The sequence below is a fragment of the Impatiens glandulifera genome, chromosome 1, assembly GCF_907164915.1.
Source record: "Impatiens glandulifera chromosome 1, dImpGla2.1, whole genome shotgun sequence".
NCBI classification, from domain to species: Eukaryota; Viridiplantae; Streptophyta; class Magnoliopsida; order Ericales; family Balsaminaceae; genus Impatiens; species Impatiens glandulifera.
In genome coordinates this window covers 111,034,829-111,058,767 of record NC_061862.1, presented here as the reverse complement: position 1 = coordinate 111,058,767, position 23,939 = coordinate 111,034,829, and the positions used below count along the sequence as shown (strand labels likewise).

The 23,939-nt window shown below is 28.8% G+C and overlaps 2 protein-coding genes and 1 long non-coding RNA gene across 4 annotated transcripts; 1 reads left to right on the top strand and 2 right to left on the bottom strand.

The window, feature by feature from the left end:
- Positions 1-3,029: 3,029 nt before the first annotated feature.
- Positions 3,030-4,157, top strand: LOC124931402. 2 transcript variants are annotated; one of them, XR_007098709.1, is made up of 3 exons: positions 3,030-3,307; positions 3,572-3,855; positions 3,980-4,157. It is a non-coding gene; the product is annotated as an uncharacterized LOC124931402 (long non-coding RNA). The 2 variants fall into 2 exon arrangements; XR_007098726.1 differs by having other exon boundaries at positions 3,765-3,855; positions 3,980-4,154.
- Positions 4,158-8,353: 4,196 nt separating this feature from the next.
- On the bottom strand, positions 8,354-12,799 carry LOC124940415 (probable linoleate 9S-lipoxygenase 5). Its single transcript, XM_047480936.1, has 9 exons — positions 12,622-12,799; positions 11,752-12,035; positions 11,277-11,547; positions 10,404-10,727; positions 10,232-10,317; positions 10,040-10,147; positions 9,568-9,872; positions 9,215-9,478; positions 8,354-9,127 (listed from the first exon to the last, which is right to left on the bottom strand). Exons 1-9 carry the CDS (start codon positions 12,797-12,799, stop codon positions 8,374-8,376), a joined length of 2,574 nt encoding a protein of 857 aa, XP_047336892.1. The 3' UTR covers positions 8,354-8,373.
- A 6,763-nt stretch (positions 12,800-19,562) lies between these two features.
- Positions 19,563-23,238, bottom strand: LOC124940406 (ATPase 4, plasma membrane-type-like). The gene is made up of 4 exons (XM_047480925.1): positions 23,010-23,238; positions 20,052-20,333; positions 19,778-19,981; positions 19,563-19,702 (listed from the first exon to the last, which is right to left on the bottom strand). The coding sequence occupies exons 1-4, from the start codon at positions 23,236-23,238 to the stop codon at positions 19,563-19,565; spliced, it is 855 nt and encodes a 284-aa protein (XP_047336881.1).
- Positions 23,239-23,939: the final 701 nt, after the last annotated feature.

The window sequence follows — 23,939 nt, the reverse complement described above, 5'->3', positions numbered from 1 at the left end:
AGCTACACTTGGTTTTATTACAATTTTATCCATTGAAACTATATGACGATATCTCTTTTTGTGAGGAGTAATTTTATATTTTGTGTGTATCAACATCCTCAAAAAAATTTACACCATAGTCGTGAGACATGAACCATTACCGTTCAAAACACTTGAATGCCTTAGGAGTGTAAATATTACTTGTATCCTTTAAGAGCTCAATTGGGTAGGACAAAATGTCACACTAGTAGTTGATTTAAAATCAGATTTTAACTCCTCACATCTACAATCATCAATGAGTCTTTTGAAGTGATTGAAAATTTATAAAAACTTGTGTTTATAGGAGACATACATTTTCAAAACATTGTTATTCTCTTACTTCTTTGGGTTGTAGTCATATCTGCACAAAACATATATCGTCCATATGTTAAAGCTCATTTTTTTTAACGCAAAAAAATATGTCTCAACCAATCATTATATTCAAGTGCATACTTTGTCAACATTTGAATCCAGGCTTCGAGAAAATCTTCCTCTTCATCAAAATAATATACAAATGAAGCAAAACCCTTAAAAAACTCTCTAAGCTAATGAAAGACTTCGCTTAAATGTATGGATGCATTTTAATAAATGTGCCAAATACACACACGCTGGTTTGTTTTAGGTCATTTTGATGTTAAGTCCTTTGCAATTTCCGCATCTTGATATGTAAGAATAGTTGTCAGTATTTTGGCAAGCTAGTTGTAGTAAATGTCTCAAACAACCATTAAAAAGTTAAACTATTTCATCATATTATAAGGTGACACAAAAAAATATGGATTGCTTGTGATGATTAACACCTACAAACAATGCAATTGGATGACCTTTATTGTTCCTCTTATAGGTCGTGTCAAAGAAAAACAACATCTCCAAAGTATCCATAATCAGCTCACATCTTAGCATCAGACCAAAAAATATTGGTTATTAAATCGTCGACATCAAGTTGAATAACATGATAAAAATTTGAATCATCAAATTTCATTTATGCAAATATTCTAACACACCGCCCGTATCCTCAATTATACAATCTCTTGTTCTTTTGGATCGTAGATAGTTTTTGTAATCTTGAAGAATAAACCTAAATTGTCCCTCCTACCTACTTATTTCGCCATAAAAGCATGTGATGCATTTGGAGGGATTTCCACGTCAAATGTCATCTCAATTTATAATTTATAGATGTAGTTATAATTCTATGACATCTATAAATGGATATAGAATCTGTTGTCCCAAAATCCTGTCTTACATACTGTCCCAAAAGATAAAACGATATCGTTTTTTTATACATTTACAAAATAATTGATGCCCTATTGTCATCTATCCTCTCTCTCTTTGAAGCTGGAGTCGAAGCATCTTTGTTGATCACTCTTCGCTCATCCCTTTCTTCCAATCAAGCAAGATGCGCATCTTGGTAGACGTATGTAGATGACCATTTTATGTGCGAAATTGATGGTTCCTATCTCACCTCCGCTTCCATCATCAACCATGGAAGGTAGTGTTTATACCCAGAGCGCTACATTCCTTGAAGTTTATATATATTCTCTAACTTCTTTCACTAAATCTAATCGATTCTCATTTTTCTTAATCCTTGAATTAGTGGAATTATTACATTATAAGCTCTCGGTAAAACTGTCCATGACTTTGAATCTAATTCTGACAATAAGAGAATAATATTATTGGTTTGGATTGGATTGAATTTAAACCATCATCTATCTTTATTTTAGGTTATAGTTAAAGCCTGCAGAATTAATAGGCATAGTGAATGATTTTAAAAATCCTGGATCTCTAGCTCTTACTAGATTATACCTTGGTGGAAGCAAGTACATAGTGATTCAAGGAGAACTTGGAGCTGTGACTTGTGGGAAGAAGGTAGGTTAATCAATAAAATATTAAATAGATTAAATGGCTATGATTCTATGATTAAAAAGACAGGCCTGGCTTTGGTTATTGGGATATATGAAGAACCAATGACAGGAGGGCATGTCAATATTATAGATGAAACGAAGGAGAGATGTCGTAAGGACATTAATTTTTTTTAAACGATGTCGTTTTGTCTAGTGGGACAGCAAGTGAGACATGATTTTGAAACAACAGATCTCATCTCCTATAAATGTGAGATTTAATTAGACTTGGAAGAGGATGTTTATACTCACTAATAAAGTTCACTATTTTACTTTCCTAAAAAAAGGTCACTATTTTAAACACTTCAATTTATCCACTCATTATCCTCATTTTAGCCTCACAACTAAACCTTATTTCAGGACGACTACATTTGACATACGCATCTCTTTTGTGTTTTCTCCTTTGACTATGTGCATTACAACAAAAAAATCCTATCTAGTATTGAACCTAATTTATTATTGTGTTTTGAACTACACCTTATACAAAATCCAATTTATTTAGTATATGCTAAATAGAATTCATATGCATCTTCTTCTTTCACAAATTTTCTACCCATATGTGGTCACTACAACAAAACATGCCTACGGCGACACATAATTGCCAACGCATATTAAGCGTTGGCAAAAGTTAAACAAAAATGGGTTTTGCCTACCTTTATATATATATATGATAACTTTTATATAATTTAAATTATTATTTTTGAATTCAATAAATTGGTTTAATTATTAATTATATATGAAATAATATATATTTAATTTTGTATTTATATGATTCAAATTTAAAATTAATTTTATTTATATTATTTATATATAAAAAAATTAACTAAATATATATTACATAAATTTGGAATTATCCTAAAAAAATAATATTAAAATTAATTTCAAAATAAATTCCAACTAATTTACGCTAAAAAATTAAGTAATATAAAAGAAACCAAACTTATATTTTAAATAATATATTGAAATTGAATGATTAATTTAAATGATTTTATTTTAAATAAAATATATGAAGTATGAGAATTTGATAAGCCCAAGTGTTGAACAAGCCCAAGTGAACAAGCGGTTGAAGTTTATTGTAGGGTTTAAACAAGCATCAATTTGTGAGTTTGTAAAACTCTCGCTCTCACTCGCGGTCCCATTACTACCCTCGCTTCCGCCGCCTCGTCTTAGCTTCCCCTTTCTTTCCCCCCTTGTTTATCTCATTCTAGGTCATATAGTCGGAGAGGGAGAGATGCAAGGTATGACTAAGGATCTAGATATGGAGCTTCGAAAGCTAAATTGCAGAACGACGGGTGGATTCATAAAGTTGCTTACCGAGCAGAAAAATCCTTCTCTTTGTAAATTTGCATCAATTTTATCCTGCTGCTAACTTCTCCTCTGCATTCTCTTCCCCGGTAATCTCTCTATTTCTCTATTTTCCATTTCTATATCATTTAAACCCCGATAATCTCTCTATTTCTCTATTTTCCATTTCTATATCATTTAAACGATTCATTTTACATGTCAATCTCCTCTTCCTCACGTATTTATTAGCTTCCAGTTCATTGTTTCGTCCTTGTTTGATTTGATCGCCCTGATATGCACAACTTGCTAACTTGCTAATATTGATTGATTGGGCTACATTAGACTTGAACTTATATTCTCTGTATTGTTCTTAGATATGAAAGCAGACCAGAAAATTCAAATTCTACCATAATCCTCATCTTTAGCTCAAAATCTAGGTCAAGTGAGAGCTGTTTAAAATAGTAGTATATAGTTCAATTCAAGAAAATTATAACAGAGAGGTAAAGGAGCTTTATTAACCTCTGCAATGATAATCTGAAGATATGTTTGAGTTTTTGTTGTTGTTAGGATGGATAATTTCTGTTGAGTTGCAGACATGGATGATACTGTCAGTATAACTAATTTATACTCACTTCATCGTTGTAAAACAGTTCACCTGGTTAGTGGAGTTTTTCTTTAGCATCTCATTTTATTTGTTAAGAACTTGAACACGTTTATTATGTTTTTTGCAATCTGAAAACATGCCATTTGGTTGGTTAATTATTATGTATTGTATACAATAGGTAAGGCATGCCCAAGGGTTCCATAATGTAGCAGGAGAAAAAGAACCTAGTGCATACATGTAAGAAGTGTTTTTTATGCAAAGCTCCCACATCTTGGCTGGCAGCAGGTAGTAAATTTAGTCAATAATTCATGTCAGATTATCTCATGTAAATATATCCTAATTTACAATAACATATATACTTCCAACAAGGTTATTTTGAAATAACCGTTGGTTATTTAAATAACCCAAGATCGAACAAGCCTTTGCAGATCCACGCTATGGTGATTTTCAAGTTTATTATGCGTTCCATATTATAACAGAATTACAATAAAATTGAAAAATTATGTTGAGCTGCGTTTTCAGTTTGTTTTCTTATCTGAATCGATAAGCCAACCAACGAGTAGTGAATCAATGGTGGAGAAAAGCTTCAAATACGTCATCCTAGGTGGAAACACTGGTGTAAGTTGCACAATTCCGATATTATTGTACTCTAATTGAAGTTTGATGTAGGACGAAGATACCGAATCCATTGTATACCTTAATTATGTTATGCTCAGGTGATATCATATATCAATATTTGTGTTGCAGTCTTGAAGGAGAACGAGAGATAGAACTTGGGTTTCCAATTGATGTCAAGCATATTGCACATTTTGGCTTCATATGACTGAAAACTTCTTTCCTTCGACCCTATTTTTTTTCTAACCCCACCAAAATGAATTGATGCAATATTGTATTATTATTGTAGGGTTATGCTGCTAAAGAGTTCTACAAGCATGGTATTAAGCCAGGTGAACTTGCAATTATTTTTAAAGGAGCGGTATGTATGATTTTCTCTGCATCTGTTGTCTTTTTCATGTATCTTGTTAATTTGTTATTGGAGTGATGATGATTTGATTTTGGTTTCGTTCATTTTGGTCATCACTATTGGTACTTGTGATGATGGGCATTTTTTGGCTTTCAGTTTGCTCCTTATGAGCTAAGATCTGCAGTGGGATAATCAATGATTGAAAATATTGTTGTTCATATAGGTCTGTAATTGCTTTCTGAGAACTTATCTGTTAAATTTGTAATTCTTATAATTATTTTTTTGTTGATTTCATTGAAAGGAAGTTTATGTATTCACTGTTAAAAGGTCTTATAACAAAGTATGGTCCAAAGAGAGTTGTTGATACCAATTACAAATGTTGATACTAATAAGTGGAACTACTGAGTTTTATTTCCTCTGCTTCCAATTTCAATAGAAAATCTAACAACATACAACTTTCATTGGAACATGAAAGACTGACTTTACTGGGATTGGTGTTAGAGCTACTTATGCAGCTTAGCATTACATAAGCTTTAGTTGAGTAAATCTCTATCCTTACCAATTATTCCTTTTGATTCTGCCAAAAGGTTATATCATATGTTGATTTGCAGATTTAATTATCATACTTAAGATCTCTTGTTTTATAGTGGGTGAAGATTGAGTAAGTTATAGAGATTTACTTGACTCGATTGTTGGATATGGAATTGTCTTTTTGTATAATTTAGTATTAAAGTCTCTTTTGGACTACATTGGTGTGAGAAATTCTCCAAATATTTTTTTGTTGAGAGTATTTAAGAAAAGGAGTGACGAGTTTGTCATCTTTTGTTTCTTATTAAGTTAAAGTTTACTTTGTTTTTCTCATTAAGTTAAAGTAAGTTTACTTTATTTTTCTCATTTAGTTAAAGAAAAATTATACTTTGTATTTATCATTTGTTTATGTTGTCAAGAGCAATGAAATGTTTCTTATTTGAATCTCATTGCAGGCAATAGACCAAATAATTAATTAAGCTGCTGCAGTGCAAAATCTAATTTCATGCTGGTGATCAAATATCAGTTATCAGTTCCAATTGTGTTGGTGCCCAAAAAGTGGGATTTACAAAATTTCTTTGTTGTATGTAGTAATTGTTGTTTCTATATTTTTATATAATTATTTTAGTATATGAAATTTGTCTTTTAGTTTAATGAATTTTTAAACTATTAGAAGAATACTAAGAACTTGTAATATGTTAGTTAATATTTTTTATTTAACTGATTTTAAGAGATAATATTTGAAATGATTTATATTTTTTTTTGTTATTATTTAAAATGTTAATAATGAGTAAAAATATGATATTATAAATGTTCTTTTTAATGATTATTTAATTTAAAATAATAAAATAATAGAAAAATTAAAATATAAAATATAAAATAAAATTGTTAAAAAATAAATAGACTTTTGGCAACGCTTAAATAAATGTTACCGACGCTTAAATAAGCGTTGTTAAAGCTTACGCCCACCCTGCTTTTGGCGACGTAAGAATAAGGGTCGGTGATCTTTTTAGCGACGCTTTTAAGGGTTGGCAGAAGTCTTTTTAAGCGTCGCCGAAAGTCATTTTTGTTGTAGTGGTATAGATTCTCTTGAAATATATAGAGGGAAGTACTCTCCAAATCATAATTGTTTTGATCAAAATTTAATTGACGACGGCAACTCATAGATTCACTCTCAATTCTAGATCATGAAAAAATAAAATATTTTGATAAAAAAAATATAATTACTATAATTAATAATCTGTATAGCAGTTCTCGTGTGATGCTCGTTTTATACGAGAGCTGATGTACATCAGCCCTCTATACAACCGTTCTCGTGTGATGCTCGCTTTACACGAGAGATGATATAAAAACTCTCTGTATAATCGTTCTCGTGTAATGTTTATTTTACACGAGAGCTGATATACAAGAGTTATCGTGTAAAGCGAGCATCACACGATATCTACTATACATCAACTCTAATGTCAAGAGAGCATCACACAAGAACTTATGTACAACAACTCTAATGTGAAATTTTTAATGAGACTTTACACGAGAGCTCATGTACATGAAATACGCTCTCATGTTAAGCTCAAACAAACAATGTGCAATCTCATGTAAGCTCGCTTCATATTAAATACGTTACCTCCCATCATTATCATTGATGTTGATGTTGTTGGTTGATACTGCGATGTCGTTGTTTGTTTCCTAAATATTAACAAAAATAATATTTCACACGAACAAAACATAACGTTGTTTGTTCTCAAAAGCGTCAAGTGTACCATTTTCGCGAGCTATGGGGCTTATTTCCGGCAAAGATTCGTGAAGTTTCGGTGAGATACTAAACTTGTTTCCGAAAAAGAAATAGTGAACGGACTAGAGAGAGAAATCGTAAATCGTAATAAAATGGTGAAATTAGAAGAGATGATGACTGATGATGTGAACGATTATGGAAGATGAGTGACAAAGCGAAAATTGAAAATTTTAGGTTACTAATGGAACGACGAACGCCAGAACGGGGATAAAAACAAGTCGGGCTTGGGTTTCAGATTTTTTTTTAAAACCAACTCAATCTTAATAATATAGTATTCTCATTATTTTTATTGGTGGCCAATAGAGGCATAAGGGGTTTGACCACAAAAGATCCGGAACTGTTGAGACATTCTTTAATGATTTTTTTTTTTAATTATTTTTTTTTTTAATATATTAACTGTTACACATATATTTCTCGGTTGTGAAGGTATGCTGGTTAACTTCAACTCAAATAATATTATCAAACTAATACTTCATTTTTTAAACACTATTCATGATCATTTATTTTTGAGATAACATCAACTCAATATATGGAACTATGAATATAAATTGAACTGATAGTTTCAAAAAGAATTCTAAAAATATTTATCATTTTTTTAGAACGAGAAATTTCGTTTCTTATTTCGACTGTAACTAATCTCCGCGGGTTAAACAAATATTTTATAAACACACTTAATCAATTAACTAGACGAGCCAAACTTACTAAATGATGAGCTCGAACACAAGATCCTCTATGAGGTTAAGAATATTCACTTTTTTGATCGATAGACTAGAAATGAGAATTTTATCATTTTATTTTATAATAAGTGTTATTGATTACTTCATAATGCATTTCTATTTAACTATTTCGTTGTGTATTTCACTTATACCCAACAATTTTAAGGTTGGTGGACAAAAAAAGGATTAATGGAAATGTATTAATATTAATATATCAAAATTTAGCTAAAATTAATATTTTCTAAATTTTCAGATGTTTGATTATATATTTTTTATAATGAATTAATTCTTATTAAATTCAAATATAAATTACTTATGAAAAATTTATTAGTAAATAATACAAAATAATATTTATAAAATCAAAATTAATAATTAATTATATATACATATATATAGATTCTCAAATAAGTAAAAAGAAAAAGGTTTTAAACAACGAAAGTACATACTTATTTTATAGATACATATAAAATCACACATTTTAATACAAATAAATACAATTATAATATTTAAACAATAATGAAAAGTAATACTTTTCTAAAATATATTTATATAAGATTAGTGCAAGCTTGAATTCAAATAGAAATACTATTTGATATTCCTTTTCCAGTGAGCCCGCTTTGGCTGGTTGGAAATAACAAAGTATAAGGAATTTGCACTGCTCCACGTCTATTCTTGAGACTCTTGTCATTGTTCATCTCAATGATATTTTTCTCAATTTCTTCCAACTTTTTTCCAAACCTTTTAAAGGCTTCAAGTGGCTCGACATCATTGGTCCACTCGGGCGTGTCTCTCTGCCCGAGATAGACCTCGTCAGACGAATGTCTCGACAAGATCTCAATGTGAGCCACTAAGAGAAGAGTTTGGAGTTTAGAACTTAATGTTTTCAATAGAATCTTGTCGGGATTTGTCTTCAATTCCTCAAATTCAAGAGTACCCACTTCGGGCATTAGCTTTCGGCTAAGTGTGGGCCGGTTAGCATGGTAACCGCCATATATGTATTGCCCGAAATTCACAGCTGAATGAAGGGCAGATGTCACCCATATAATGATTGTGCATGTCTCGAATAAATCTTTCCTTGTTTCCATTTTAGACCACCATGGTTCATTCTTCTTGTCTCCGTGGCCAACTTCCTTTATCTCCCTCCACCATTCTTGGAGCTCATTGTCATTTTTAACCGTCTCATCATTCTTGTAATAGAAGGCGCAGTAATCCTCTACCCATGTCTTAATCGCAAACCATATCTCTAGCCCATCAACTGCGTATGGATAATCCTCTATTAGTAGGCGAAGACCGTGTTTTACTTTCGCATCCTTAACCGCAATCCCCCTACATATATAACAACTAAACGGCCGTCACAACTATGATCTAAGTTATTTTCCAACATTCAATAATATTGTAAAATATATCGTTTACCTCTTAATAAGGTCTGTGGGGAGGGAATGATCTGTGAAAACCCAATTCTTGTAAACCAAGGAAGACAACTCCATGGAATACTTGGAAGAGAAAAATGTATTCTCGATAACTCCATCCGCGTTGATTAATGAGTTCCTTCCCATTGCATTTATGTTCATCGTGTCACGAAAATGAGGTTCCAACAACTTTTGTATGGGATGAAGTATGCTCAGTTGCCGGTTTGTCGCAATCACAAATGGCTCAACCACTGCATGTGTGTTTAACCTACATATATATAAGAGATGTAAGCATCAATAAAATAAATAAATAAGAAATTGCGGTTAAAATGGGAAATTATTCATTTTTTTTTATACCAGTGACTGATGAGTTGATGAACACCGGAGTCGTTAACCGTGACATAGGCTTTAGCAAGTTGCCAAATTGAGCCTTCTACACCATGTTGTGTTGGGGTGAAGACTTTGCTTATGGCACCATATTCATCTCCTTTAGGGTTAGGCAGGCTTAGTTCAATGGCTAATGGCATCAAAGTCCCATCTTTTCTAAGGACAAGAAGAGTCCTTGAAGCATATGTCTTTGTATTGGTTGTATTCATTCTCCTCAAGTAGGGCATCAAACTATCATGGTGGTCTAATATGAAAATCATATTTTGATCCATTGCCTGTAAATTTATTTCTTAATAAATTAGTATAATAATATCTTTTATTATGTAATTAGAGTGTCATGACTCATGGTTAAATATTAATTAGTGCATTTTAACTAAGTTTTGGTAAATTATATGAGCTAACCCATGATGGGTAATATATAATTAATGAATATGATTAGTACCTCTTCTACTAATAATCCATCTAGATTAGACAAGATATGTTCTTTTTTGATGGTGCTGTTTTGGTTTCCATATTGAGAAGGATTTAGCTTACTTTTGGGAGGGAATTCCTGCGAGTAATAAAAGACGATACATAAGACAATAAATTCGACACAAAAATGAGTTTATCAATAAAATGTACATAGTTTAATTACATTGAGCAAACTGATTATAACAGGATTCGTTCCGGCCAACATTTCTCTAGCGAATTCTTCATCTGTCCTCCAAGCTGACTTGTCCTCTTTTCCCATTAAATCAAGAATACTTCAAAGAATGAATATAACCCAAATGGACAATAGAAAACAATTTTAAAACAATTTATAAGACCTTGGATGACTTGAGGAGTAGGAAACCTAAATATGCCTTCACCATCTGTCCTCAAGAGTTCCTTGAGCATTTCCAAGGGAATGTATTTGTAAATATCGTCAAGTCCATCGGGCAACTTAAAGCCTCCCTCGTACAAATCAAAAGTGTCTTGGATCGTGTCAAACTCATTTGGAGTTTTGTCGCAAAGAGACTCAAATCCGGGCAAGAAGAACTGTCCCAAGGATTTCAGTGCATAAGCCAAGAAGTCAGACATCTTTAAGTGTCCAAATCTCTCATCTCTTGGAACATAAATGTCTGAGGTTGACCTACTCTCAGTGTTAGCATCTGCCATTGATACATATCATTTTAGTCAAGTCTTATGTTTAGATTAGGAAAATGAATAAAAGAAAAATTAAATATATCTCCACTTGAATATGGCAATATGTCACAATTATTTCAAAATTCAGGAGGAACTTGACTTTTATTATCTTATAATTATTAATGATGGTGATATGAAATTATTTAAACAAAGCATCCTTAAAAGAGTAGAAAATGATTATGTATTGGTAGAAAATTTAGGGTCCTTTGATATAGGAGACATATTTTTTTTTTAAAGATATTGTTAAGTGAGAAAGTGGAGATAAGCTGAGCAAGATGACTAAATTACCCTTGATATTGATAGTTTTAGAAGTTTATAAAGAAATAAAAGTATTATAATAAAGATTTATGAAAAAAAAGTATGTAATATTTATTTAATACGTTTTAAGTGAGAACTAAATCTGTGACATTTGTTATCTTAAAAACTATTATTACCCGTTTATCTTAAAAACTATTATTACCCGTTTAACCACTTTAGTGGATAAGAAAACATGTATTTCATAATTAAATATGAACTATATGGATTGGGAAAGTTACCTATCTTTGTTGGAGGACGGCTAGTTCTCCCTCTCCGAGGATATGGGTATTCGGACGAACCCCCGAGTATCGGGCGAGCATATTCCTCGCCCTTATCAGGATTTCCGAGGTCATTATAGTAGGCATAGTCATAAATTCTATCCCATTCTTCAAGTTCCTTAGTTTTATCGGTTCCATCTCCTCTCAAACTCTTCAATTCATCCTCTCTAAGACTCAAAAGTGCAACCGGAGTCTGATATGGAAGATATGCCTAAAAGAAACACCATAATCATTAAACACACATATGAGTGTCACATAACAACGACCCAATTATTTGGAAACATTTTGGTTTCTTAATATGTATTTGATAGAAAATTGTCATTCTTTTATGAATTTGTGTCACACTAAATTCATAATTGACTAAATTTGAAAGAAGGGTTGTTTCCAAATGAAATATCCATGACTGTTACTATACCTGATTTGTGAAAAACACGCGATCGGCTGCGTACTTTTCCTTGGGATAGACCCATGAATTGCAAACAAAATGGACTTTGCCATGGGCAGGAACATGATCAAGGGTGAGAGATTTGAGGTAGAATTCATTGGAGTGATTGTTTCTAATTATGAAAGCACCAGGACAGCCCATTTTCTTCACATCCCATTCAAAAACCACATCAAAAACTGAATCCCCAGCTGCTATAGAAGTGGATGAGCTGATCCAATTATCCAAATATGCTTCTTTGCATAATCTCCCTTTGTCTGCACAATTTGTAATAATCACATTCCTATATGAATAAAAATGTATATATTTCTCAAAATAAACCTACTCAAAATAGTTATAAATAGAGAACATGTTTTAAAAAATAATCTTGAATATTTTACCAGTAAAAATGAATATATATATTTTTTACAATTTTTTGATTTTAAAATTCATCAGTTCTCTTAAATAAATTCATGATGTGTCTCCCATGATGTGTCATGCAAGATTTTGTTTGTATCCCAAAAACTATGTGAGGATTTTAATTGGTCATATTTGACATTCTCTCTCTAATTTGATATATATATATATATATAAATCATTTGTAGGCCTTTATTTAATAATATGATTATTTAAGGTACTAATTTATCATAATTCATGGAAAAAACAAATTTGCAACCCTTTATTTATTATCTCAATGTAAGTGCATATATAATAATATATTTACCAAAGCTTTAATAAACTTTTTTTTTTTACTTTTTATGTCGAATAGAAGGGTGTTTTTGTTGTAGTTCATTTAAACAAAAAAAATATATTAAATATATAAGCAACAATAAATAGAGATTACAAGATTAATAAGTTTAATACCTGAAGGATCAGTGTGAAGAGAGCTAACTAGTTGAATAGAGACTTTCTGTCCAAAGAACTCATTGATTTTATCGGTAAGAGACGCATTGAAGTCGCTGAAGTCCAAAACGTTCTTCTTCATCAACACAACTTTTCCCTTCACAATCTTTTGTTCATCGATATCACCATGGTTAAACATTTTTAAGATGTTTTTGATGCAACTGCACATAAAGTTATATTTCCAATGGAGAATAAGATAATTTTATTTTGTATGTTGATGTTTGTTTATATGTTGATTAATTTGAGTGAAAAAAGAATAAAATGAATGGATTGTATTTAAAGGAGAAGGAGAGAGATGGGCAAATCAATTTCTAGATTCTAATTAACAAGTAGAGTTATATGGGTTAAGTTATAGAGTTTATTTATTTTATTATATACATATTTACGGTACAAGTATTGATTTCAACTATTTTGTTCTTTTAAAAGATATAATAAATTTTAGACACATTTTAAGATCATTTATATTGATTCACTTTGAGAAAATAAAATTATAATATATATTAAGATATTATTTGTCATAAATTAATTAGAATATATCAAAAATAATATCTTAAAAACAAAATAATTAAATTAAATATTGAAATTTGAGTTTGGGATGATAATTAAATAAAAACTTTTTTAATCACATTAATTCTTCCAAATAAGATAAGACTCAACACCAGCTAAAGTTATGTAATTCATTTTATAATTCTTCTCATTCTTTTAAAAGAAAAAATCGGACAAAAATATTAATTGTACAATAGGAAATAACATACGAAAAATTCATGAAAGAATTTACTTTAATTGTTGTTAAGGAATCAAGAAAATTTTGAACCCATCAATTTTATCCAAATGAAGTAGTTTGGTTTCATTGAAGTTTCAAATTAAGAGAAGTTTTATATTAAAAATAGCTAGAATTAGAGTAGGGTTGCTGAAATAGGTGACAAATGTGACAAAATTATATTCAATCTATTTGTGCATATTTAAAAATAATGTTTGAAAAATCTTATTGTTATCTATATTATAAAAACCAAAAATATACATTTCTCCCTAATTAATACTATATTTGACGGGTAATTCTATTATTCTTACTTAAATATTTACCCTATGATATATGAACATTCTCAAATTGGCCAATGTTTTTACCCAATTAATTAACCTACATTAATTATTATTATTATTTTAAAAAAGATAGCATATATTAATATATATATTATAAATGTTAATGTGACGTAAATTTTAAAATTAAGATGCTGATCACATGCCATTTAATAAACCTTGAATATTTTAATATTTTAATTTAAAATATGAATGATTTGATAAGAGAAGTTTGAATATTATTGAATAATGATTTCAAACATGGCTAAAATCAAGGCCAATTGTTTCCAAAATCAGAAGGACACGTGTCCAAATAAAATCAGTGACGTGTTTATTTTCAACATGAATACTAAAATTCCATGAAAAATCATGGGAAAGAAAGAAAATAAGAAAAATCTTTTCTTTGGCCTTGTTTTGTTTTCTTTGGGTTATTTAAAATTTTTAAACTAAATTAATTTTTCAATTAATCACTTCTCAACCATCACATTACTTATTTTATTAACCAAAATACTAAAATACCCTCTAATTTAAATTATTATTTTATATTTTATTTTTATATATCAATACCTTTTAAGTCTTTATACAAAAAATAATAATTATTTCCTCAAAATCATCACACATCAATCAATTTTTCTCTCTCTTGATTTTTAAAATAACCCATAACCGAACAAAGCCTTTTTTTTTTTTTTATATATATAAAAAGGGATGTGATCTAATAGATGACACGTATCTGTAATAAAAGAGGGGAATTGATGAAACTTTTTAAAGAGAATGAATTTATAGACACACGATAATTAAACATTTAATTAAGGGAGTTTGTTAAGTTAAGTTTATTTACATATTAACATTATATTTGATTCGAAGTCATAATTTTATTGATTTGAAAACTCTTTCTTATATAGAATTGAGTGAAAAGTTTAAATTCACCATTATAAAAATAATAATAAACAAGTCTCTAAATTCAAACAGTCAAAAATACATAATTTACATAAAATTATAAAATATTCTTAACTTCGTAAAATTAAAAGTTTATTTAAAATGGTAAAAATTTAATTAAAAAAATATTAGTTTAGATTATTAATTTTTTTTGAATTAAATGAGAACTAGCATTGACACCCTATATATAATCATGACACCGTTTAAACTCAAAGCGCTTCCAGTAGATTATTATTATTTTTTATATTTAATTAAATATAAAATTAATTAAAAAAAAAATCATAAAAAAATAAAACTAATAAAAATTACAACTATAAAATCAATTGTACAAATTTATTTAATTGAACGATTTTGCAATTTTTTCTTCTGCTTTTTTTAACTATATAAATATAAATTTATTTTATTTCTGTAAAATTCGTAAAATCAAAATAATTTACAAACTTGTAAAGTTTGAAGATCATATATTTAGAATGGTAAGAATTGAACTAATTTAATCGTATACCTAGCACCGAAATTGTTAGGCTAATTGAGAATTGTAAAATCCTAATATTTTATTAGGTAAATGAAGATTATAAATGTATAGGTATTCATTTGTGGGTTGTAAAAATTATTTTCAAATAATGTTTTTAATTTGAAATGATTGAAAAGTAATTTATTTATGATTATTTTAAAGATATTTTGTACACTTTCTTATATAGGGGAATTTTTTTTAAAAAAAATGAGAAAATCATAATGAATTGATAATTTTAAAGAATAGAGGTTGAAGATTTCACAAAATTTACGTGGTTCAAAAAAGAATAGAATTACAATCCTTATTTAAATAACCTTGTTTGATTGAGAATAACTTTGTTTGATCGAGATTTTGAGAAGTGAGTTTTTCTTATAATAAAAGTATCTGCATGGTATTAAAATAAAATGAAAATAACATTTTAATTGATAAACAAATATATATTTTTTAAAATTATTTGAATAACCATGATTAATATCTAGTTTTTTATGGTCACTATTTAGTGTACTCTATTTTATTTTTGTATGGAAGTATCCAAATTTTGTCCAAAAACTATAATTTGAATATAAAGATATTAATAAAAAAAATAAATAAACAAAAAGTTAAATATTTTAATATGTTAATTGATAATTAGTATGATGTTTTTGTGTTGCAAATCTGAGAGTACATTAATATTAAACTCATTTTGAATAAAAAAATACTAAATTAATAAAATAAAAATTAATACAAATATTTATGAAAGTTACAAAATTAATATTATAAATTATTATATTGATTCATTACAAAGTTAAAATACATCAATAACAATAAAATTAATATCACAAAAATTGTCGCAGCATCAAATTATTGCAGATAGTTACAATTTTTTTTAAAATATAAAAAATTATTCAGTCATATACTCTCAATCACCTAAAGTAAATAAAAAAAAAATGATAAGTTTGTTATTTAACAACATAACAATATAACATTACATATAACCAAATGAACATTGCATGTAAATTGTAACCAAATGAATACCTAAAAACGTTTATAATATTTTAAATTAAAGATAAAAAACTAGACAACCTTTATACCATTTCTATAAATAATTTCCCAACCACATAATTTTCATAAACATAAAATATAAAATTTTGTTATTTAATTATATAAGATTACTTATATATCCATGCCTACCAATATATCTAAAGCTTATACTTTTCCGATTTGACATATTAGTTTATTATTAAATAAATTAACAAAATTTTGAAGAAAAAATTAGTATCATATTCATGAATAACCCAATAGAGAAATTTGACGAAATGACCCTTATAAGTCATTTATTTGTATCCGTGGTCACCCCATAACTTTTATTGTTTTGGTGACCATTTTATATTTTTGGACGAAAAATACCTTTATTGCGTAACGCGAAGTCCCTCCGCGTTACGCGAAGTGAAAAAATGTGAAAAATCCATAATACCCTTACTATTTAATATAACTTTGACATATTTTTTTCATTTTTCTTCTTCTTCTTCTCTCTCTTCCCGCTCTTCTCCTCCTTCTCTCTAACCCTAAACGACGACGGTAATCTTCGACGACGGAGGCGACAATAAGCACAACGAGCACGAGCACTGTGGAAACTGGTACGTTTGTTGTTTATTTACACCACCATGATGCTCTGATTCATTTCTGTTTCTCGATGGGACTTCCCGTTACGCGAAGAACTTCCCTTTTCACTTCAAATAGTATTATTCATTCATTCAATTTTCTATTTAGAAGTTGTTTCAGTTAAAATTATAGCATTATTTGAAACCTAGAACATGAAATTAATTAATCTAGTCATCTCTCCGTCGCTTTACACTGACATTTGATTTATGAGTTTCTTTGAAGTTGGCTGCATCCTAAGAAGGCTTTTATGGATTGAGGTCACTAGAAACTGGTGACGTTCTTGCTAACTTGGAGATTTAAACTATGAATTAAGAATGACTTGTGTAGTGCAATGTTGCTCATGTTTTTATCAATTGAAGAAAACAAATTATTATTATTTTTGTTTGCAGTAACAATTGAAGAGAACATTCATTGTCTAAAGTTGTGGTGAAATTCAATCAAGAACATTGTCTAAAGTTGTGGTGACATTCTACATAAATTATGATATTTCTGGGAATGTCTCTGCAGTAACAGAGCAAGCAGGTTGAAGAGGTCACACCTGCAGGAACTGGATATATATGGATTATCCAACTATGTTTCGTTGTTCAGAACTGGTTTTATCCCCCTTCAAGTTTGGTAAAGGTATTTCACTATTCTCAATGTTCCATAAATTTCATTTACTTAGACATATACATTATATATATATTTATTCATTTCAAGTTGTACAAGTAAACCTAAAACTTATCACATTAATGATATATATGTGTTATAATAATGTATTTAGGGTTTAGTATTTATTTGATTAAAAATAATGATATAATGACATTTGACATCTGTCACATTGTGAACGGGGTAGGGTGGGTGAGGTGTATACTCCTGTTGAAGAATTTCATGAAGAAGGGATACTTCAGTTAATAGGAGAAATTTGCATGTTTAGAATGCAACATATGTAATGTGACTTATTGCTAGGTGTTTCTTTTATAGTGGGGACACAAGAGTAGAATGTGATAGAAACATGTTGGTTAATTAAGATATTGGTCAATAAGTTTGGTTAATTCTATCAGATTCCAATTAGAGTGACTAACAAGATTAAATGGTATGAATATATCCTTTGAAAGCTGAATATACGATATGTCATATAAAATTATAAGTTCCCAACAAGTTAATTCCATGAAGCTATATAGTTCATGTTGGAAATCATAAAATGACATTCTCAATGTTTGAGTGAGTTTTTAAGGACAGTTTCATCCAACAACATACTTGTATTTGCTACCTAAAATTTGAAGATAATCCCTTGAAATCTCGATTCTTCCTTTTAAGCTTTATGAAAATGATTAAGAATAAACCACGTGGGAAGAAATCACTTCTTCAGTTCAATCTAAACCTAGGTGCACTTATTCTGTAAGCTTTTGCCTAACATCTTTGCACGTTTTATTTAAGTGCTGGAGCTAGACCTCATTAATCGTGACTCAAATGTAGTAAGGTGCAATCTGCTAAATTTATTAATAGTGCATAAAACGGGATAGATTTGACCACCATTGTTGTTTTTATGGCTGGCTGTAATGTGTAAACAAAATTTGTACATATCTGAAAGGGAAGCAGTGTCCCTATTAAGTCTTATATATATATATATAATCTTTTCATTTTTTTTGTTATTAGTAGCAGGAAAGGTGAGAAGTTCTTGCAAGGGAGGGATCTGGAAAAATTGTTGTGGCCCATCATTCACACAAGTTAATAACTCGTTTATGATGGTTTCATTGATCTTTCTATTTGTGTAGATGTAAAAGTGATTTCGTAATTCAATGTCTGATTAATGATAAGATTTATTGACGATAACTTTCAAGAAAAGAGATGATGATCTTAATTGTGTTACTCAACATAGGCATGCATTTGAAATCTTTAATTTTTTTTAAGAATGAAAATCTAATTAAATATTAGTATTTGTAGCAATGTGAAAGTGTTTGATATGTTACAAAAATAGCAAAATTGTGGTATTTCTTATATCTCATTAAAATAATTATTCATGTAATATTATTCATCATTCAAATGAAAAAATTATTAGATATTAATGTTCTGAATATAAGAACTTGTGGTTGTTAATAGATAATTTATTCTTAATCGGTGGCGAGTCTCTTTGATACCAATTAGGATCAATTTGTTTTTGCTCTTATCGATGGTCAAAACGGTCTATAACCATTGATAGTTAACCGCCAATAACAACTAATAACTTCTATTAAAATTACTGCAATTAATTTTAAACAATATTCAAAAGTTACAGATAAAACGAGACTAAATTAAGTTATTGAAAATTTTAAATGTTTATTTCAGTAAGTTTTCATTATACATGTGCTATATAAACTTATAATTTTCAACATGAGATACATATAAGGATATTATTAGAAGAAACAAGATAAGACAACAAAATCACATCTTTGGTGCATTATCCTAATAATTATCATTCAACAGTACAAACTTTTATTAGACAAGAGAAAAGAAAACCTTGAACTTCCAAATCTAAAACTTGGTTATACATTAAGTCTACTATTACTATTTGATACATCTTATACAAAAGAAATACATAAAAGGAGGTGTACAATTCATTGCGGGCATCATTTATATCTTCGGTCCTTGGCGACTAGAAACAGCCTGAATGTTAAAATCACTCCAAACAACACAATCATATTCAGCGCAAAGAAAACCATATGATCCCCTAACAATCATATGCAACATTTTTATGAAGAAACTTAGAACGAGGAAATCATGTCCAACAATAAATTACCTCAATAAGGTTTCTGTCCACTGTTAACTTGTTTAGTGTCAAAGTTCCAGTTTTATCACTACAAAGAACATCCATACATGCCATCTCTTCTATTGTTGTCATTCTTTTTGTGATTTCCCCTTGAAATCATTCAATTAATTTAATAACACAAGAATATATTTATGAAGACTGATATGATATGATTGTTCACAAACCTGCTGACAAACAATGTGAATCGATTGTCATTGTCACAGATAGGACAATGGGCATTACAATGGGAATTCCACCTATAAGCAGTACTAGCAGATTATCAATTCCAGTACGATAGGATCGACGCTGAATAAGGTACATCACAATAGTCTCAATCAACATCCTTACTGCTATAGAACATATGTAGAAATTCTTTATGGCAGTCAAGACTTGTGTAACAGAAATGAGATTAATTAATTATGAATGAATACATTTAAAGGTGAATAACACGAAACTGACATACCTTTTGAAAATGGTCAACTTGATTTGTACTGTCTACTAGATGAGCAGCTTTACTAAAGAAGGTATGCACACCCGTGGCAATCACAAAAGCTTCGATTTCTCCTTGCTTGCAGGTAGAACCAGAGTAAATCCCATCTCTAGCCGATTTTGTAACAGGAAGACACTCACCAGTTAAAGTAGACTGGAGACACCAACCCAATTTCTTAAACTTAAGGGAGGGCCCTTCGCGTAATGAGAAGGCCTTTGCGTAACGAGAAGGCCTTTGCGTAACGAGAAGGCCTTCACATTACGGAAAGGCCTTCACGAAATAGAACCGAATTAGAGCATACGAGAAAATGAAATAAAAAACATTCACCTTAGAATCAAAAAACAAGATTATCTGCAAATATCACCATTGACAATATGAACAACTATTATAAAAAATAAGATGAACAAAATATGAACCAATATGAACAATAAGAACAAATTAAATTGATTTAGGGTTTAGGTTTGATTAAGACATAAATTGTTTGAAATGAAGATAATAGAAATAAGAACATAAATTGATATAGGGTATTCAAATGAAGATACTGGAAACATAAACATAAATCAATTTAGGGTTAGTGTTAGGGTTTGAAATGAAGATCATGGAAATAAGAACATAAATCTGTATGATGAACACAAATCGATTTAGGGTTAGGATTTTCTTATCATTGATGTTTTCCGCAGCCGCCGACGTCGTCGTAGCCGCCGTCGGCGAACAAGAGCAGAGAGAGAAATGAAATGTAGGAAATGAAAATATTTGAGTATTTATACAAAACCCTAATCCACTTCGCGAAACGTGAGTTCTCTTCGCATTACGCGGAAAAGGTATTTTCGTCCAAAAAAATAAAGTGGTATTCAGATCAATTTAAATTATCGGGTGACCGCGAATGCAATTATATCAATCATTAGGGTCATTTCGTCAAATATTTAAAACTTCTTTTTATTTATTTTTTTAAAAAAGAAACTTCTTTTTAAATTTAAATTGAAAATAATATATAATTATTCAAAATAAAATCCTCACATACATCGTCATCACATCACTCCATTCAAATTTTTATAATTTTTTAGTAAAAATCTTTTATCTTGCAATTCAAAATTTGGTCATAGCTGGAATGTAAATTCTAATATTAAATAAAAATCAACAATAATTTATTAAATTTTATTTATAATTGTGTGTATTAATATATATTTTCATTAAGTTTTAAATATATTCTCATGTTCTATTTTTTTTCCATTTGTCTTCCTAAAATTCCCCAAATTTTTGTTTAACTTTTTAAAATATTTAACTTTTCATATTTTTCCCACATAATCCTATACAATACTTTATTTTTATTTTTATTTTTATTATTATTTATTATTTATATTGATTATTTTATATTTTGAATTAAATATTTCAGTAAACATGATTATGTTTTAAATTAAATAATTAATTTTAAATCCATAGAATTATTTTCAAAATTATTTATTATAAATATATATAATTAATAAATTTTAAACATATAATTATTAATCAATTTGCAATAATTTATTAATTTTATATTTTAGTCAATTAGTAAATAAAATTCTAATGTTAAATAAAAATCAATAATAAATTACTGAATTTTATTTATAATTTTATATATTAATATATATTTCTATTAAGTTTTGAATATATACTCGCGTGCTATTTCCTTTTCATTTGTTTCCTAAAAATTCCCCACATTTTTGTTTAACCTTTTAAATATTTAACTTTTCATATTTTTCTCCACATAATCCTATACGAAATTTTATTTTTATTTTTTTATTATTTAATATTTATATTGATTATTTTATTATTTTATATTTTAAATTAAATATTTCAGTAAACATGATTATGTTTTAAATTAAATAATTAATTTTAAATTCGTAGAATTATTTTAAAAATTATTTATTGTAAATATATAATTAATAAATTTTAAACATATAATTATTAATCAATTTGCAGCAATTTATTAATTTTATATTATAGTCAATTATTAAATCAAACTTTTAGTTAATAATCCATATCAATTTTTTCTATTGAGAATTCAAATTATTATCTCATATTGTTATTTAAGATATATAATAATATATATAAACATTTTCACAATATTTATTTTTACTATCATAACAATAACGAAGTATAAATTTATATTTATATTTATCGATTTGTGAAGTTATAATTTTTTTTTAATCGTAAAGCAATAAGTATCATTACTAAGATTATTCTCTACCATGAACAAAGTAGTAACAAACATATGATTTATGTAGATATTTTTTGCTATTGGGTAGAAAATAAGGTCAATATCATTTTCAATGTTCACAAAATGTGGTTGGTCGTTTTAAGGACTAAAAATTTACGTTCAAATTTTTAATATTAAAATAATTATTTTATTTAAAAAAAATAAAATAAAATCAAAATAATTAACCAAATAACAAAAAAACAATTAAAACAATTAATTAGGATAACTATTGTGATAATTAAAGTCTAAGTAATTAAGAAAAATGGTCAAAATAATAAAAATCAAATTATTTAAGATAAATATTGTATTCATTTATATAAAATAATTTTTGAAAAATTAAGGGACAAAAACAAATAATTTAGAATGAATTTTTGTATCCATTTTATCTAAAAAGAATTATTTATTTAAATCCTAAAATTATATAAAAAAATAAAATAAATTAATAAAATATTTGTCATATTTATATTAGTATTTTATATATTTAAAAAATCAAAATTAAAGCTAAAAGGGGAAAGAAAAATCAATTTCAAATAAACCCTTAAGGATTTAATAGAAATATTTATATGTGATCATATATGACCGAAACTAAAAGAGTTAGTTACAACGCACTTCGGGACCATCGAATGAGCGCTAGATTTTCATCTAGCGCCTAGGAACGAGTCGCGTAGCCGGTTTTGCCAACGCAACGCACGCCCGGGCCACAGCAGAACGCCTAACGCCACGTTAGCTAGGACACTAACGGTCCGCCCAAATGCAACGATGCTGGACAGAACGCCAACCGAACACCTGAAGACACTCAAAACGATGTCATTTTGAGCTTCACCTTCGTCTCCAATGCGACGCTGGAGGGATAAGAACGAAGATCCATCTTTGATTTCTCCTTTTTGGAACTCCCTCGTTAATCCATCATTTTGGCTCATTTAAATCCTAAAATTATCACCATACAATGGTGATCATTTCTCCCTATTAAAATAGGGATGCATCATCCCTATTTCAAGGACTTCATCCAAGAACAGCCAAAAGCCATTAATGACTTTTGTCTAATTCAGGCCACTAGAAGCCTTCACCTACTTAGAATGACTATAAATAAACCCCCGAGTCAATCCCAATGTAGAGAATCCAATCTCCACTTTCAAATCATGATTTTACAAAAATCCGCCATTGAATCTCAAATATTCTAAATTTTTCGAAAAATCTGTATGAAGTCTTATAGCTTGGATCTGTGCATTCCAAAAGCTTTCCTGAGGATCAATGAGTGTTCTCCAATCCTTGGTAAGGTTCTAATTATCCTCTAATTCATATTTACAGTTTGAATTTGAAATTTTTATATTTCAAATTGCATAAGATTATAGCTTACTGCTTATGGTGTTTTAAGGATGGAAATCGATCTTTTGATCATTTAGAAACTATCTAGATATGATAGAACCGATCAATCGATCTAAATAACAAAACCTAAATTTGAATTTTAAAAACCAAAATAACGGGTTTGCTGTTTTTGGGTTAATTCTGTTGAATCACAGCCTAGAAAGCTTCCCAACATGATTGTGATTATGTTGATCAACTATTTGGATCATGTTTGACCCATCTCGATCATGTTTGATTAAAATTAAAAATTTCAAAA